This window comes from Cupressus sempervirens, chromosome 2 (assembly GCF_028749045.1).
Source record: "Cupressus sempervirens isolate cs-2001-9-10 chromosome 2, ASM2874904v1, whole genome shotgun sequence".
In the NCBI taxonomy this organism is placed as follows: Eukaryota; Viridiplantae; Streptophyta; class Pinopsida; order Cupressales; family Cupressaceae; genus Cupressus; species Cupressus sempervirens.
In genome coordinates this window covers 401,520,893-401,541,112 of record NC_143119.1, presented here as the reverse complement: position 1 = coordinate 401,541,112, position 20,220 = coordinate 401,520,893, and the positions used below count along the sequence as shown (strand labels likewise).

The window sequence follows — 20,220 nt, the reverse complement described above, 5'->3', positions numbered from 1 at the left end:
CCTTTTCTTTTTGTTCCTTAGATTTGCAAGTATCCACAATGTGTCTCCTAGTTCTGCAATTTTGACAAATATATGGTAGCATTTTCATATACCAGTACTTGTATATGCTTCTCGAACCTTGACTTTAGAATGACAAAGGTGGGAAGGGTTTTATTGATGACCACATTTACATAGAATCATGTGAACACAAGTTTGGATTTGGAGAATGGAACACCATCCATAGCAATGAAGTTCCTGAAAGAATCCCCAATCCAACAATATATCTGCTCATCCCAAATTTCCAACGAGAGGCCCTGTAGTCTAATCCAGATCGACACCATACACAAAAGGTCATTGGTAGGGTTGAATCTTGACTTCCACTTTGGCATAGTAAGGGGGTGCTTATCATATAACCATGACCCCACAAGGACCATAGATAGATCTTCAACAACCGTAAACTTGAAAATGGAAGAGGCTACCCAACATAGCTGATGTAGAGACACTTCCTTCCAGCTTGCACTAACTCACAACCCATTTCCTAATTGTAATCACACCTTTCAACAAGTGTGTTAGGATGTTGAATGATTTTGACTATTGTAATTACACCTCCATTAAGTAGTAGAATCTATTTAAGCATTCAAGATAAAAGGATGTATGTGCATCTCATAAAATATTGAAATATATTAATAAAATAATATATGTACAATTTATTGAAAGTTGAGATTTATTACTAATGACAAAGACATAATTGTAGAACAAGTAGGTTACTAATTTGAAAGTTGTATTATTAAATATTAAAATATAATATTTTGTAAAAAAATCACTTTTTATTAATTAAAAGATTTAATCAATACATAAAAGTTGCCCCTTGCCTTAGCTCTATAAGAGGAACTAAAAATAGATGAAAGGGGGAATAAATGAACAGCGACATAGGATAGGACTTTGCTTCAATGTTTCTCGCTAGATTGTAGTGGAAGCACATTTTATCATTATGCTTGCTTTGTTTTTCTCTCAGAATGTGGTCAGAGTCCATAATAACTTCTGTTTTGGAAACAAAGATCGATTATAAATCAAGCAAACTCGTGGATTTTTCGGAAGGCATTTGTCTGGTTCTGTTGTTGAAATGAGGAAAGATTGAATTATTACAATAATAATATATGACCTTATTAAAATTGTACCAGTGAAAAGACATTCCATTCAATTACCCGGATATCGATTGGCTGCTCCGGAGAAATGATGGAGCCTCCGCCATTTGAAGAGGCCTTGCGATGTAATGTCTGCAAAAGCAGTTTCAGTGCTTTCAGGCGTCGTGTACGTTCTTCTTCCCTCTCCGTGAATTTGCATCTCCGTATAAATATATTTGCTTAAACTGCAGTATATGTCCTTTGGATTGTTGTTTAAGCTAATTTCATGCCTGTGTGACTATTGATTAATTGTTCCGTGATATCTATGAAGTTGGGCGCCTTAGTCAAAATTTATCATGTGGGTTGGGTACGGCTCAATTAGGTCTCATTGGAGGTAATTGCTCGTGAAAAATTCTGTCTTTTGTATTCCTGTGTGGTTTTTTACGAAACTGTTATTAGTGGCAATAAATTGGGTTTTAAATAATTACATGGGAATTCTGACACTAGTAAAATTTAATTCTCACATGCATGTATCTAGAGTAAGATTTGTTGAGTCCTAGTTGAAGTTGATCTGATTTCTTTTATAATTCTCTGATCCGTTGATGTAAGGTAAGACTATTATTTTTTCGGTTAATTATTTCAGTAAAAATGCTTGTGTCAAGTTAGGTTGAAATTGAATGCAAGCTGTAATATTCCTATTGACATTGGATAAATACTGGGAGAAATGGTGGTTGATTCAACATCCCCGATGCAACAAATCAATAGTGTAAATCAATAGTGTTTGTTACATATACTTCTATTATTTATCGAGGCTCTGCCAAAATTGGAGGGGTTCCAACCGTTAAAGTGTTCCAGAGGTAATGTATATAGAAAGTTTGGTGAAATACAATTGCAGATTCCAGGCTTTTGAAGATGGATTGTAGAAAATGATAATGCTACATCGTTTTCAATTTTAAAATTGTGAAAAGTACAAGACACGTTAAAACTGTCAAATAATCTATAAGTAAATACTTATCTTTAAAGAAAATAGGCTCTTTGATTACACAATTCACAACTCGTTCGATTCTCACCAAGGTGAAAAAGGCTTCACAAAATCTTCTTCTAATTGTTCTTTGCCCTACATTTGCCATTTTTTTTGACGCAATTAAAGATTTCTATAACATTTATGCAACTTTTTAATTTCTGCGCTTTTTCAAAATTCACTAGATTGATTAGACGAGATGGCCTTTACTGTCTTATAAATAAATTTACCCGTAGGACTTCCATATCACCATTATTTGTTTTGGAGATTATTTCTTTTATAGTCCAGTTTTGAGATAAATTCTTCAAATATTTTCACATAATAATGTACTAGGTTATGGCTGTAAATTTTCATGCAAATGGAATCAGTTTCATTATATTGTGGACATGTTAAAAGGAATACCAGCATCACTGGGAATGGGGGGTGAATCAGTGATCTATAGAATATTTTAAACTTATGCAATGATTACTTTAGCATTATTAAGTGCATGAGCTTTAGATGCAAGATAATGTAAAAAATAAGACATGTGGACACATTAGGATCATTGACACTTTGTTTATAGCGGAAAACCCCTAAGGGCAAAAATTACTTTCCGAATATCCTCTATTTAAGCTTTCATGGAAAATATTTAGAGCACCCACTGTAGGAAGCATCAATCCCCATAACAATTTTAGGAACACCCATTTCAAGGAGCACCAACACCTACTTGATTTAGAAGCACCTACTTCAAGGAACACTCATCCCTTACAGATCTGAAGCACTCATTTCTTGTTTAGATACAAAAGTAATTTTATCAGAGGCTCTCTGTTTCTATACAAAGTACATCACAATACAAATATTATCATCAACAGTATTCATGGCATCCTTAATCTCTGATTACAATGCTGCAGCTCTAATGTCTGCACTCTTTCTTTCACTTGCACTAATCAATGACAAACATTCCAATGCACAAAATATGCATCATTAGTTCATGATCAGATATTGAAGTCTAAATGTCAACATATAGTTTGTCAATTACTTTTGCAAATATGACACTAGCCTCTTGTTAGACAACTGCAACTTTGCTGTTATTGAACTATCTTCTCAGATAACCTGCAATGAAAACTTTGTTACAAAACCGTTATCTTCACTGTCACTGCAATCTGCAACGAATCATATCTGCAAAGACTTTCTTAACAGCACTTGCAACATACATGCTCATTCAATTCTGAAATCAAACAGTTAGGTATTGCTTCTGAATGACATTTAAAGTTTACAATAAACCTCAGAACTTTCTAAAGTGCTTGTGACAGGAGCAGATTTGAATAAAACACTTGATGATAGTAATTAATCATTAAAATCTGATTCAGTCCATCAATGCAATGATACGTAAACAAAATAATATTAACAATTACTCAAAACTGTAAAAGCAAATGGCTAAGGATTTCAAATTTAATTAGAACATCTGAAACAAAAACCTCACTGTCACTGAACAATAGTTATTGCTATCTTTTCCACATGCTTCTGCAGTCCTCTGTCTTCAATATGAATTGAGTGCCTTCCTTTCAATCAACACTGCATGATTCTTTCATGTACTCAATCTCCTCTTAAAGCACTCAAAATAATATCATCTTTTTTTCACATTTTCAATTCACTATTTCCTTCTGCATTGACATTCCTTTAATAAGGAAGATGAAAAAAAATTTGTTTGTTCACTACTGTTATACAAAAACGTAAGACTCCAACAGTCCAACTGTTAACAATCTTCAGCATAAAATTATCTTCTTAATTTCCCAAATTGGTTTGCCATGATACAGTCGTCTTCTTAATTTGAGAACTGATTATTATCATCTCAAAACATTAATCTTCATATTTTATCAAAGTTCTTTTATTACCAACTGATATTTTATGTTGGTTCATGTTTAAAACCATTTATGTTTAATTCTGTTCAAACCGATTTTAATGAATTCATAACCATGATATAATCTGCAAATTAAAACGATATCAATTGGCTATGAAGATTAATCAGTAAAGAAGAAAAACCAATTCCTTAAAGAAATGAACTTTGTTTATGACTTGTCTTCAAATCAAATCAGTTTTCATGAACTAATTTAAAAATCAGTCATACTTCATCTTTTACAAATAAAATTGGTGACCTAACTAGTTTTCCTTTTAACAAATTGGTTTTCATTATATCAGCTAATTGAAGTCGATTTCAATAACTTGATATTGCTGTCTTAATAACAATGCCATACTTTTCATTTTAATGATAAATCTGATGCGTTTCTCAACTAATTCCATTCGGTCTTCATATGCCAAATTCAGTTTTGAAATTGATTTCCTTTAAACAATAAAAATCAGATTTTCCATCTTAATTAAAACTGATTATTTCTTCCAATAAAGCCAATTTTCAAAAACTAATGATAAGGCTGGTTTTATAGAGAACTCGTTTAATTTTCTATCTACTTAATGCTACCCATAAATCTGAATCAAATTGTTCCAAGAATAATTATAGTCTTTCACCCAGATCGGTTTTAATTGAAATGTCTTTTTGGGCTGATCAATAAAGTTATCTTATTTTCTTTTTGAAACAAAACACGTTAATTCCTTTAGACAGCAATCTAATCTCCTTTAAACAGACTTATTAATAGTCCCATTAAAATTGGAAGATATTGGTATCAAAATCAAGTTTTCATTTGATTTTGAACTGATTTATCAAACTTTGATTACATAAAAAATCTAATCATAAATTGGTTATCAAAACTGATTTAAACCTTAATTGATTCCTGTCTGAGCCACACCTATAATTGAATGATTTTCATAAACATTTGCTGTTTAAGAACCATATCAAGTCTGAATCAGATTGCTTTGTTTGGAAACTAATATACTCCTCTTTTTAATTATTAGTCTTTACAAACATTTGGAATTACTAGTAATGGATCAGAATAAGAGTTTGATAATGCTAACTTCAAAGACATGATGACTTTCGATATCAATGTTCCAATGAGAGATAATAACTGCAATCACTTCATAGACTGTTAAGGAGATCAGATTTTCACAATCCATCATAGTTATGGTGCTTAGCTTCTGGATTAGATTGTGTTCCTGATGATGGATCATGTAGTGTGATTCGAAACGTTGATGGTAAAAATCTCAACACAATCTAATCCAGAAGCTAAGCACCATAACTTCATAGGCTAGTTAAAAAAATAGTCATTCAGAATCAATCAATCTTTTAATGAATTGATATTGATTTCTGTTCCTCAGCTTGATCAGTTTCATGAAAATCATATCACCATAGAGTTTGATATCAGTAATACAGAGACTATTCACACATTATGAACTTAACCATTCCTATAGCTGTTTAATTTCGAGACAGAGTTCCTGTCGCCTGAATGGCAGGAAGTCATGGTCATGAAGACCATTACCTTAAATTGTAAAACATAATGAAGATCATACGTATTATGAACTATACTGTTCAATCAACAACGCTAATTCCATTCACACCATTCATATATATATTTTGCACACATATTGGAGCCTTGACCAAGTGAACAACCTTTTGACATCAATCACAAACACTACCAAAGTAAAAAAATAGTCTCATTTATAAACATAAGAATGTGAGAGAAGAATTATAAAGTTCAGTTGACTGTAGGATGAAGGATGAGTTAGTGCAGAAAGGAAAAGCAAGTATGGAAATAGGATTATTACTGTTCATGCCCTATTAAAAGCTCCTCATAAATCCTTTGGTCAAGGAAAGGGTTAAATTCAACGATTGACTGTTCTAGATAATTTTCCCCACAATATGTGAAAGATTTGTGCTGATTTTGTTTGTGGTTGATTTTTCTTGTTGTTCTGTCTTTGTTTTATACATTTTACAACAAATTTGCTTTATTTTAAGGAACTAAAAAACACTAATTTTTGTCAATTGACATTCTACAGTCATTCAAAGTTGATTAAACTAGTATGACACATCAATTTGTAAATTTATGGTATCAGTTGAACCTTAACAGATACAGGTTATGGATGGTGAAGTTGGATCTGTTCAAGTGAGAAAACCATAATAATATACCTTATCATCCATGGATAGTGGTGCTAGCCATAGTTTTTTGACGAAATACATGGGACTTAAAGGGACTAGAATAACCTAGGAGGGGTAAAAGAGACAAGAGAAAGGTTAAGAATTTAAATGAAAGAGTATAATGTTTATAGGTGTCTAAATGTAGGTATGAAGGAAATGCAAGGCATGCCAAGAGAAACTATAAATCATGATTGCTTGACACATAATTGCTCTAGCTAAGGCCACACCAGTTGTGTGACATATCAATGATGGGAGATGCAGATTGCCAACAAGTTCCCTGGCAAAAACATTGATTGGAAAAAATATTTCTTTAGTGTATGCGGAAGGGGTCAACCTTGTTTTACTGTATATTACAATGAATTTCTTCTATCTAACCTTGTTTATGTTTGAATCTGAAAACAACACATTCTTATAGTGTATCTTGTTACAAATGTAAATGGCAGAATACTTGACTGATTAATCAGAGATCAAATGATCTATATATACAAAGAGGAGAGTCGAATAGAATAGAAACATTCTATTCTAGACTATACCTAAATATTAGAAACATTCTAATATTTACAGAGATACAATAAGATACAATAGTGAGTATTAAAAAGAAACATAAAGATTATTCTAATACCCCCCCTTAATGCTCAATCTATTTACTACACCAATAGATCCCTTGAATTTAACAAACTTGTCAGGACCAAGGGGTTTTGTGAAAATATCTGCTGGTTGCTCTGAGGTAGGGACATAGAGTAATTGAATAGATCCATCTTCTACTAACTATCGGATGTAATGGCAATGAAGCTCTATGTGCTTGGTTCGTTCATGAAACATTGGGTTCTTGGCAAGTCTGAGGACTCCCTGATTGTCTGAAAACAAAGAAGTCGGACTTGCTTGAGGAATATGCATATTTGCAAGCATCTGACGGAGCCAAACTGCTTCACAAGCTGCCTTGACAGCTCCTCGATATTTTGCTTCTGTAGAGGAGAGTGCCCATGCCTGTTGCTTCTTATTGGCCCAGGTAACTGCTGCAGATCCGATATTGAACACATAGCTAGAGGTAGATTTCCTGTCATCAACTGAGCTGGCCCAATCAGAATCGATGAATCCGCTGAGCTAAGGAGTAGCACTCCTTGTGTAAAGAAGACCATAATCTAAAGTACCATGTACATAGCGCAACACACGTTTTGTTGCAATCCAATGATCAGTCTTGAGGTTCGTCATGAATCGTGAGATGAAGCTAATTGCAAAACTGAGATCAGGTCTAGTAGTAGTAAGATAGATGAGACTACCTACTAGTTGCTTGAAGAGTGTGTCATCTACAGGAGGAGAATCAGATTGTGCAGAAAATTTAAGACCTATCTCCATAGGAGTGGAGGCAGGTTTGCAATCCTACATTCGAAACCTGTCAAGCAAATTTTTGGCATACTTGGACTGAGACAAAAAAATAATGTTGTCAGTTTGCTAAACCTCAATACCTAAACAATAATGAAGCAATTTGAGATCTGTCATATCAAAAGTTTTGCATAGATCCTGATTGATTTCTGAAATCAAATGTTCTGAACTCCCAGTAATGATCAAATCATTGACATAGAAAACAAGAATAAAAAATCATTACCAGAGTGTTTAATATGTAGACTACTCTCTGACGGGCTACGCTAAAATCCTTGAGCAACCAAGGACTGATCAATCTTCATGTACCAAGCCCGAGGAGCCTATTTGAGATCATAGAGGGCCTTCTGGAGTCTATATATACTTTTGGTTCTGAACCGGCAACCTTGAAACCTGGGGGTTGCGTCATGTAGACTTCTTGTAATTCACCATTGAGAAAAGCACTCTTCACATCCATCTGATGAACTTTCCAGCGATACTGAGCTGTAATGGCAAGAAGCAGGTGAATAGTGCTCATCTTGGCTGTCGGGGCAAAGGTCTCCTCATATACAATGCCTTGGCACTGGGTGAATCCTTGAGCAAAAAGTCTGATATTTTCACAAAACCCCTTGGTCCTGACAAGTTTGTTAAATTTAGGGGATCTATTGGTGTAGTAAATAGATTGAGCATTAAGGGGGGGGTATTAGAATAATCTTTATGTTTCATGCCAGTAACATAACATACATTGAGGAACATGAGTCTTCTTCCTCCAGACCGAATCTGAACATTGCCCTTGCTGACAATATTGTATTCTTTGCCACCTCCAAAGATTACTGAGTCAGAATAGGGAGTGAATTCAACAAACCAATCACGCCTGTGAGTGAAATGTCGGGAGGCACTGGAATCTATGTACTAGGCAGAAGATTTCATATGATTTGTAGGTATACTGGCCATAAAGGCATGGTAGATAGATTCTTTCTGCTCTGAGTGTTGGGCAGCATCGGCTTGCTTTTTAATTGAGTCTGACTTATGATGTTGTTGATACATATGCTCATAATACGTGAATATCTCAAATGGCACAAAATTTGAGGTGAGAAAATGAAAGACCTAGAAAAATTAGAGAAGTACGTAGAAGAGAGCTCGAAAAACTGAGAAATGATATGCTGTCGGAGTCTAGATCCGTTGGCTCAAAAATTGAGGCACCTAGAAAAATTTGACGACAACCCATTTGAGATTTCGAAAAACCCAACAAGAATATGTGATCAAAAAAATTTTTCGACCCCAAAAATTAGGGTTTCGGGCAAAATCCTAGCCGGTTGCAAAACAAGCTCCAAATAATGGCAGAATTGAGAAGAAACGTTGTAGAACCAGACCAAGAACCGATCAGATATGAAAGGTGACAAAGGCTGTGTAAAGGGCACAACTTGATTTGGGAAAACATCGGAGAAATATAGAGTCGCAAGGTACCATATATCACCAAAATACAACACCAAAAAACTAGACACGATTTGGAAAAAATCACGCCAAAAAATAGACACGATTTGGAAAGAATCGTGTACGTGCAGAGATTAGATGTGATTTTTCCAGTCGGTGGTAGCAAAAAATTGCTCGGGATGCAATAGTTTCCAGTCATGAGTAGGAAAAAAATGCTCGAGATGCTGTCAAATGGCCGAAACTTTGCATCAACGAACCACGAACCAGGGAGCATTCGAGTTGCAAACAAATTTGGGGATATGTTTCTCTGAAAACCCTAGCCGAATCTATTCCAAGTGCGATTTTAGAAGTCGCGATTTGCAGCTTGCTGAAAAATTACTCAAAAATGAAAACCCTAGATGGGTTGTTGAGAAAAGCCTCTGAAATAACTTCAAAATTTTTGTAGCAGATAATTTCTAAAGAAATTATAAAATTTTCAAAAAAAGTTAAGTACTGGCTCTGATACCATGTTACAAACGTAAATGGCAGAATCCTTGACTAATTAATCAGAGATCAAATGATCTATATATACAAAGAGGAGAGTTGAATAGAATAGAAACATTCTATTCTAGACTACACCTAAATATTAGAAACATTCTAATATTTACAAAGATACAATAGTGAGCATTAAAAAGAAACATAAAGATTATTCTAATATATCCATCCTATGTTTTAGATTGTAGTGAATTCTTTTCTGGGTCATACATTCCCAGATATTTTTCCTTGTGGGAGTGTTGAACACTTCTTGAAATCAACAAAGCAAGTGAACTATTGAAGATATTTCTTTTTGGATATAATTCTATGGGCTTCTATAGGGGTCCTAGCCCAAAAAGAAGAGCCCACTGAGGGGATCAATAAACCATCACAACATGACAAAAAACTACCCTTGAAAAAGACAACCTATAAACCCAGACCAAGACTAACAACATAATAACAGAAGAGAATCAGAAAAAGGAACTAACACTTACAAGTTGGTAGGGCTAGGTAGCAGTTACCAACTACCTTTTGCGATTAGTGAGGAGGGCCACTCCATCAAAAAAGAAGTGACATCTATAATTGCTTCCTCCTATTTACAACCTTGGCTTTTTTTCATCAATTAGAAGCTCGTATAATCCAATCCACCTAGAAGATTTGTAATTTGCTGCTTGATTTGGCAACTTTAGAGAAAAACATCCTCTTTCGAAACTTGATATGCAACTCCACTATAACCACACCAATAGACATTTACACATGTGATATTGATGGCTGAGTAACATGGTCCTTCCAGGGGTTAGTAGTGTACAATGTTAAAGTTATGCCCAAATATAAAGATAAACAACAATAAACAAAAATGAGGAACAATAAGACACATAGACACAACAACTTATCCTAGGAAAACCCTCAAACTTAGGGGAAAAACCCAGCTAAACCAAAAAATATCTCTTTTATTAAATAATAGAGGTTCGAGTACGATGCTTTCAACACAAAGTAATCATATATATCTTGATTTGAGAGACTCTTCATATCATAATTGAAAGTCTCTTCATTTTCCAAAAGCTGATATTGTATCTTGAAGATGTGTCAATGACCTGTGGATGCTACCCACAAAACATCCACCCATTTTTCAGATTTTGGTAATGCTATTGGAAGAATGTCTATGATTGACGCCCATGAGGAGAAATTACAAGTTCGTCAAGAAAATACATGATAATACACATCGACTATATAAAGATTGACTAGGAAACATTCAAACTCCATTGCCCCAACATTAATGGGCTTGTTGATGGGTTACTTTGTAGTCACGAGAAGTTGACTTTTGGTTTACACATGATGGGTCTAGTAGAGGCCAACATGAATAGTGACAAAAAATGAATGCATTCACCAAGTTGTCACTAAACCATATTTGAAGAGAAAATTGAGATAGTTTTTTATTTGATAGGTAATATTTGTATTATATTGATAAAGATAAAGAGAGATACATTGTTATGTTATGGCTAGAAGCCTTTCAATCTATACTACCCTTACCTTGCCCATACATATGCCTTTAGACAATCAAACCAAAAATTCAGAGTATGAACACTCTGACAAAGAAAAACCACCCAGCCCAACCATAAAACTAGTCGACAATACAAAAAAGGGAGCCATCGCCAACTCCATTGTCTGCTAATCCTTGAACCATTGTGTTGCTTCCTTACAAGTAAAAGTTGGACTTGAGTGGTCATCCATCACCAAAATCCCCTGCCTCCCCCGACGACACTTTCCATTGCCCTTTCCCTCTTCGGCTAACAAAGATGCATCAACCCAAACACCTTGTGTTGTGGCCGCACCCTCCTCAAGGTGGCATTTCTTCACAATTTGGTGGCAAATTAACTGTCCAGGTGCAAGTGTGCTCTTCCTCGGCGTGGCTTTCATAAAGCCTCTTTCTTGCTCCTTCGATGCCCAAATGTGTTCAGTCAGGAATTCTGTAATGTCCCCTTTCTAGCATTCATAGCATGATGTTGTCGTTAGCCTATTTCTCCACAGTCCCGTAGGCTAACTAGGACATTAAAGGGGCTTAGAGGCCATTTGGCCTAGACAGTTTCAGTTGCAGGTCTTTCTGAGGGGTTCTGGGGCAACTTTGGGCATACTTACTATTTATAGTAAGTCATCTTGGACATGGCTGGACATTCAGTCACAGTGGTATGTCGATGGTAATTGTTTAAAATCGACAGGAAAACTTATTTATCATTGGTAAGATTTGTTATGCATTGATAAAGCCATTTTATAAAGTTAAATTTAAATATTTAACTTTATTAATGCATAGACTATAGTTTGTGGGAAATATTTAAATTAAAAGAGTTCCCTTTATTTTTATAACACATTGGAGACATAAGGTACATAAAGGGAGTTATGTTTTATCCCACATTGAGAAAACGAAGGATTGAGCTCTTGTGAGAACACTATAAAAGAAATGGAAGAGCTTTTTTTTTGTATGCTTGGATGAAGATTAATGTTATGTTACTGGATATCTGATTATCGGGCTTGGAGGACGGAATCCCTCTTTGCTAGCATTCTCTTCGCTGTTGGAAGACACAGTCAGGAGGATCAAGGGTGTTTTCACTTCAGGAAACACACTGGGTTTCATTTGGGGCGTTCACATAAAGAAATTTACAAGGGTTTGAGATGCAGATCTGAAGTTAGTTATTGCTATAGTGCCGCATGAACAGTATTTTGCTACAGTCGGCATGAACAGTATTTTGCTACAGTACGGCGTGAACAGTGTTGGTATCAAGTTTACTTGTTTTTCCGGCTGATTAGAAGTTTGGAGGGCTGCCGACTACATCTGCAAAATACTACGGCAACTAATTCCAGGTTTCTTCTGTCAAATTTTGATACTTTGCATAATAATTGTTGAATACAAGTCTGAATAGTTGTTGCAGCCTTTAAGGCAGCTGTAAGTGCACATCTACATTTAAAAATCACCCTTTATCAACAGATTGAAAGAGTTTCCAGATTTTTCATATACTGTTGAATGTGTGCCAAGTGTTTGTGAAAATGTTATGATGTGTATTATGCATTTTAATGTCACTTCATAGTTGTTCGTAAATCTACTCATTGGAAAGCAATTTATTGAGGAAATCAGCTTTATGAGTTTGCATACAAAGTGTTTGACAATATTCCTTAAGTTAAATTTCTACAAGTCAAAGTTCAAATCAGGGGAGGATAGTACAAATTCCACTATCAATTTCCACCCCTGTTCTGCTTTTGGAATGTGAACGCCTTGCGAAGTAGAAGAAAGCCACACCACCAATGGTTGAATAGAAGAGTCATCTCCACCAATAAGCCGCCAAGGCTCAGCACCCATCTCAATTCCAACACCCAACACCACTCTCTCAATTATATCCTTCAGCCTCAGAAGCCACTGCCTTTCAACACATACAACCACCACCTGTCGGACCTCTTCTTTTGATTCCCCCACCATCAACGTGAGTGCAACAAACAATGATGCCACATCCAAATTGGATCTCCTCTTCTAGAATGCCTCCAAATATTTTGGCCTTAGCATCTGTTGAACTCCCTTCAAAAAAATTGGGTTGTCAAAAACAAAAATATTTTTAAGACGCTGTGTGGAAATTTGGCATTCATAGGTTTGAATTTGAGAGTCCGAACCGAGAGAAAAGTTCGCCTCCATTTTTGTCTTCGTGAAAAAACAAATGAGCTTGCTCTGCCTTCAACATGAATATATCTACCTCAAAACTCTCTGGAACAAAGTACCAAAGCGAGCCAACACTCCATTTGACACATGCGAGGGATACATCGGTAGCAAGGAAATCTCTACTTACTGTAAAATGATTAAAATCATTGAAATTCAAACTCATAATGCCTTTCCCTTACATCTCGATTGCTATTTATCATGAGTGAATTTTGTGTCTAAAGGTTGAACAATAGTACTCGCTTTATTCAAATCTAAGGTGACGAAAGTCCTCAAAGATTTCATTTTGTGGACCGAGTGCTGAATTTACATCTAAATTAGCTAGCAAATCCACCACCCTATTTGCTTCCCGAAATGAATGTGAAACCTTAAAATCATCGAAATCCAGAAGCAATGCCTTGATTTGCTGTATACTTTGATCCAGGTGCCATGCCTCCATCTTCCCTCTCTTAATGCCATTTATAATGATCTTCGAATCACCTTCCAGGTGTATTTGTTTACAACCAATTCTTGCTGCTAAGCCCAGAGCCTCTGCTGAACATTCTGCAATATTATTTGTTCCATCCTGCAAATGTTTGGTTGCAAATGCAAGTGTGTTGCCCTTATGGTCTTTGGCCACGCACCCACACCCTGAAACACCTGGCTTTCCCCTAGCTGCCCCGTCAAAGTTAATTTTAATCCAACCATCCTCTGGAGGTGTCCATAATGCCTTCTCCCTCTTAGAAGTTGGATTAACCCCAACAAGCCCATTAACAAGCCGAACAAAATTGAGATAGTTACCTTGGGTGGTGTGATACCAGATAATGTCAAGCAAAGTAGAAGTCATTTTGATATTCCAATTTTTTATAACTAATTAGGGTGTGGTGTCTATGGATCCAAGTTACATATAATAGGTGACATTCTATGATAGCCTCACTATTCCTTGCATCATGAAGATACAATGACTATTAGAAAAGAAGTTTATATCATGTATATAAAGAGAATTATAAAAACATTAGTATTGGAATGACGACATTCTAATTGTTAATAATGGAAATGATGGGATTGTCTTTAGGAAAGATACTTTATTATGGCAATAGTTAACTTAATATTACTCTCCTAAGATGGTTACCAAATGAAAATTTGCAATTCAAAGTACTGAAGAAAATTAGGACTTGAAGAGAACACCTCAAGAAAGTTGGGTTTGAGAAGCATTTTCTTTGGCTAAAGGACAATGATAGATTGATGAGGGTGACTCAGAAGAAATTTGAGGTCTAATAAGGAAGGTGGATGTAATATCCCGAATGGATGTTTGCCCAGTTTTATCTCAAAATAATTTTAAGACCATAAATAGATGATGATGCAATATAAACCAACAATATAAACCAGTAGATTCTCATAGAATACCATAGAATATGTGATTGCATTAGACATCAGCAATACAATAATTAGCATTAAAAAATCCAATTTTAAACACAATGTTAAAGTTAGATTGAAATACTAAGAAAAGAACCTGTAAGCACACATGAGACACCTGGAGAGACGTCTCTACGGACAATGCGTTTGCATCCACTGCCTATTGGCACAAGGGTTTACATCCTCAAGATGGATGAAAGCTAAAGCTTTCAAAAGGCTCTCCAAGAGAGGAAACTGAATTCTGAATCATAAACCAAGCATGCTCAAATGAATGAAGCTTTCCTCTTTTATGCTCAAATTGGTGACCCTTCAGTTACTTTTTCCTGTCCTTTCATCTTTTCCTTCTTTGTCACCTTTATCTCTCTTAAAAATATTAATTTGACCCATTGTATAAGTTCTCATTAAGCTCCCTTGGAGCCAAAATTAATATTTTATGAATTTGACTTGAGAATTCTTAATGTCCCAAAAAGGGGACATTGCAAGTCCTCCCTCCTTGAGATTGCTTGCCCTTAAGCAATCATAAGTCCATAATCCAATACCAGGTCCCATGTCCATCTGCAAGGCACTCTATATCTCATACTAGTAACTATATAATTAAGATATGCCAAAATGCGGAACCAACAATAAGGATGCAACCACTCTACCGCTATGAGTCTTGGATTTCAAATAAAAACCTATGTGATGTCCCTTGTATCACCCACTAACTTTTGTAATACTTGTACCCATGGTTTATCACCTCATAAACCATAGCACCTTGCTGGAAATCGTGGAGTAATCCAATAGTAGGTGTCGCAAGAGTAAACATCTCGAAAGAGGGTGACTTAGAAAGCCATCTTGTCTTGCCTCAATCAATTGTGTACGAACATACATCACACCAACTATCCAATCAATCAAAATCGAAACATATTCAAGAAGATCATTGGACTCTTGTTGCACAATTTCGACCTCATCTTCACCATGCCAAGATTGGTGAAGCCCATGAGTGAAACCCAACCAAATTATGCTGCTAACTTTGTCAATACTTGGGTGCGAAAGGATACAACTCTCACATCCATTGTCTATAATGAGATACAGTTCAATAAAGGAATCGACAACCTCATAACTACAACCAACCTCTATAAGACCCCTATGGATGTGCTGACTTTGAAGTAATCCAAATGGTGGCAACTGACACCATAATCACGATGTAAACCTGTATCCGCATGACACCCTTGTGACATAGAAGTAAGCAACCAATTGGATACATATCACTATAGTGAAAAACTGGCTGGTGCCCCTATAAGTTATCTCCCATCACTACCTGATTCAAATACCTGTAGCCTCTAATACCATCATCCAAAGATGCAAACCTTCATCCCACAATAGATAATACAATCTTTGAGTCAATCCACACCTGCAACTCATCAAATCCTCCACATGTGGATCAAACAAAAAGTGACAAGCACTCATCACTGTATAGTCACAATGCATAACCTCAACCTCAATCAATGGCTCATCATAAAGTACAATCTAGCCACTGGTAGTGCATGAATCCTGCTCAACCTGATCAGCCCTTGCGTTGTCATTACTAAAAAACCTCCTCAACAGTCATATTTGATTGTTGGGCCGAATTGGAGTGCACTAAATAAAAAACAACATCAACACTCTCAAAAGATGTCGAGTCCTCATCATGGGCTGCTTGGTTAGTCTCCCCCAATTTGCTATCAATATGCCCTTCCTGCAGCCCCACACAAAACCTCTACCTCCAAACTACCCACCTATAGACTTGTACCCTGTGTAACATCTTCTACGTGATCATGAAAAGGCTGCAAATCAATGGTAATTGACTGCCCTTCTTTTTCAAGATCACCTATCAGCTGATTTTAGTCTGCTGAAAACTCCTCATACAAATTTTTGCACCTGTCTTTTGCAAGGAGATCCTAGGCCAATCCAAAATACCTCATTTTTGCCATATCGGTCTTGTTTTGAAGTTTTGGATGGAAATCTATGTAATCAATGAAGTGTAATTCTTTTTGAATGTTTGAAGGAAGTTTGTTATACTCCTCAAACATATCAAACACCTTTGCTCTTAGATCAAGTTGTAAGTATTGAACTAACTGTTGCTGAATTTTAATAAGATCTTTTCTGACTCCTTCGAAGCCACATGTTTTCCTCATGGTAACACATCTTCCTTTCAAGGAATCTATTAAATAATTTTCTGGTCAGAGTGTTCTTTATGAAATCTTCAGATAATGGAATGAACTACAGCAGAAATGTTGATCTTCAAACTGAAAAGCATTTTGCACACAACTGCTCTGTTCTTAATAGTGTGATACCAATTAATAATGCTATTAAAAATAAATCTCAATTCAGTAACCCAACTGTTGTTAAATGTTATTCTGGTTTCAAACTGAAACTTAGATTTTAATAATGAGGTGACTGTGCCGTTACCAATTGTAACTATAACATGTAGACATAACAACTCATACCATTTACAATCCACAATGCATATATGTATATAGAAAATTTGCTCAGGCCACTCACAAATATGCATATAAATTAGACAGTCAATTAATTGGAATTCAAACAGTAGCACCCATTCACAGTTTACTCCATGGCAGGTCTGAGGTGATACTTTTCTTCAGATAATGGTTAATTAGCCATCTGCAGCTTCCACCCGATTGTGTGAGCCAATGTGTCACTGTGAAGGAGGGAAACCCAACTTGCAACTTCAGTCCACAGGAGCACATCAACTCCTCTGTTTATCTTTCCCACCCCTTACTACAATGTCCTTTACTCTACTTTTTCCTGATTGGGGTCTTAGTATGTACGTTGAACTGGATATATCTTCACCGATTTAACTCTCCAATGTATCTATACGTGCTTTTGGTCACTTAGCACATCATTTCCAGCATCACATCATTCCCTCAAACCTCCAATTCCTCTAAGTACATTACAGGCCTGACACTTCCCTCACTCACGCAAACTTCTATATTTTGCTAAATGACGTCTTCAGTCAATGGCAACACACAATTTCCAAGAATAGATGGTTATTGCTCTAAAACTTCCAATGTCCACCATGCCAAGTACCATGCAATGCCTTAATTTCCTTTGAAAACAAGATCCGACCATTCATTATCTACACAGGGCGCTTTTACAGCATGAATCGTCCCTTCTTTTTGGTAACCTGTTACCATTAAGGGGGGTTAATGATATTGTATTTACGTCAACGACTGAATGACTCAGACAAGGCTCTAATTTTGATCATGAACTAAAACGGTTTCTGCCCAATTGCTGTTATTCAGACGGTTAGTTTTAACGATGCTGCTTCAATGGCGACAGAACTTGGAAAATAAGTAAGGCCAAAATCTAAATTCTCAATCACGATAGATAATATTTCACATTCTCACTTCAATTTGCTCGTGCAACTGTAACGCTCAGTACAGATTCCAATCAAGAACATTCCTCATGTGTTTTTGGTAACTCCCATCGCTCACCAACGTGTCTAGATAACCATGAGTATAGGCCTTATTCTTTTGCCAAATTGTCTCTGAGAATTTCTATACTTGGTGTGGAAACTACAGACATCTAGCCGCTGCTAGTAACGCTAGTAATTAAGCATCGTTTCATCTAAAGGTCACTACAAATCACATATGCTGCACTTATAACCTGCAGAATTTGATGGATGGAATTGCACAAGTTCCTTCAATTTTTTTCGTTCTGTAGTATGAAAGGAAATGTGACCAGTTTGGACAACACTCTCTCCATACTCCAATATTCCTAACTATTACTAACCTTAAAAATTATTCCTTGACACTAGTACACAAAATGTCGTTTTGTTCTCTGATAGACTTCTACACGAAAGTATGGCCAAATTCTTCACGACAGCATCGGAAAACTCAATCAACGATTCTTGTTCTATAAATATGTCAGCATGTGTTCTATCTTTGGGCAACGAATTCCCTGCATACTCTTGCCTAGCGCTTTGAAATGAATCCTCGATGAATGAATGTGTGTATAAGTCAACAGTGATCCTTCTTGGGGATGTCGTTTCTACTTCCTCAATATTATGGTCTTGAAACATTGAGATGAGTACTAGAGAAGCAATATTATCAATGGAACCCCCACCGCTAGCACCTAACATTAGTCAACCAATAAACTTAGAGGCTTCTCATTTTATTGCTAAATAAAGTTGTGATGCAGCATAATCTTCTCCCAAATAGACTCAGAATAATGTCGTATATGATCACGCACATTGAGAGCTTCAAAGTAATGTTTCCGCAAGGAGCATAAATGAAAATGACAATCAAATATATCTTTCTCGGCCAAATATGTCATCTACACTTCATTAAACAATGCCAATGTTATAAGCTCCAACCTTAGACAATATTATTGTTGTTCAAAAATTTCCTATGGCAAAAATATTGTTGAAATTTACACTACCTAGATATGCTCGCAATACTACCAAACTGAATTCATGGTATCTTGAATGAAGCTTCTCTTCTTACCAGATGATCATGAGAATCACTACTTTCTTTAGCAAATAATATATTGGAGTATATCCTGTCACAGGAAAGGCTCTTTTCTTCATCCAAAGGAAAAATCTCATGGTTCTTGCATTTGGGTGTTATTAACTCATTCAATATCAAATCCTTCACAATTAACATTTCAGCGGAGTTACATCCTATCCTCGACTACTGTCGATGTTGTGTTATCTGCAAACATGGGTTGAGATGCTAGATCCTGCACTTCTTCATTCAAGGCAATAATCTCATAGTTCTTGCATTTGGGTGTTATTGATTCATTCAATACCAAATCCTTCAAAATTATTGTTTTGGAGGAGTTACATTCTATCCTCGATTATTGTTGACGTTGTGTTGTCTGCAAATGCGGGCTGAGATGCTAGACCTTGTATTTCCCTCAACTAACCATTATGGGAATTCCGCATTGTATATATTTCTAAAATAACTTGATTTCAATTTTAACTTCTGACTTAGACCCAACAGGATGGCAGAGTTGCTGCTCTGATACCACTGTAATATCCTGAATGGATATTTGCCCGATTTTATCTCAAATAATTTTAAGAACATAAGCAAATGAAGATGCAATATAAACCAACAATATAAACCAGTGGATTTTCAAAAAATACTTTAGAATATGTTATTGCATTATACATCAGCAATGCAATAACTAGCATTCAAAAATCCAATCTTAAACATAGTTTTATAGTTAGATTGGAATACTAAGAAAAAAACCTATAAGCACACGTGAGACACCTAGTGTGACATCTCCACGGACAATACATCTATTGTCTACAGGCACGAGGGTTTATGTCCTCAAGCTGGATGATAGCTAAAGCTTCCAAAAAGCTCTCCAAGAGAGAAAACTAAAATTTGAATCATAAACCATACATGCACAAATGAATGAAGCTTTCCTGTTTTATGCTCAAAACGATGACCCTTCAATTCCTTTTTCCTATCCTTTTGTCTTTTCCTTCTTTGTCACCTTTAACTCCCTTAAAAATATTAATTTGACCCATTTTATAAATATAAATTAAGCTCCCCTTAAGCCAAAATTTATATTTTATGAATTTGACTTTAGAATTTTTAATGTCCCATAAAGGGGACATTACAATGGAATTGTCACTAGTGGACCC

The 20,220-nt window shown here is 35.8% G+C and overlaps 1 protein-coding gene across 2 annotated transcripts in view; it reads left to right on the top strand.

The window, feature by feature from the left end:
- Positions 1-866: 866 nt before the first annotated feature.
- LOC149572830 (Ankyrin repeat family protein) overlaps positions 867-20,220 on the top strand; it is an 81,802-nt gene continuing 62,448 nt past the window's right edge. Inside the window, exon 1 of one of the 2 annotated variants that reach the window (XM_089813902.1) lies at positions 867-1,290. In XM_089813902.1, the coding sequence (XP_089670028.1) occupies positions 1,213-1,290 (78 nt within the window). In that variant the 5' untranslated portion in view covers positions 867-1,212. The remainder of the gene's footprint in view (positions 1,291-20,220) is intronic. The other variant, XM_089813901.1, reaches the window with a different exon arrangement.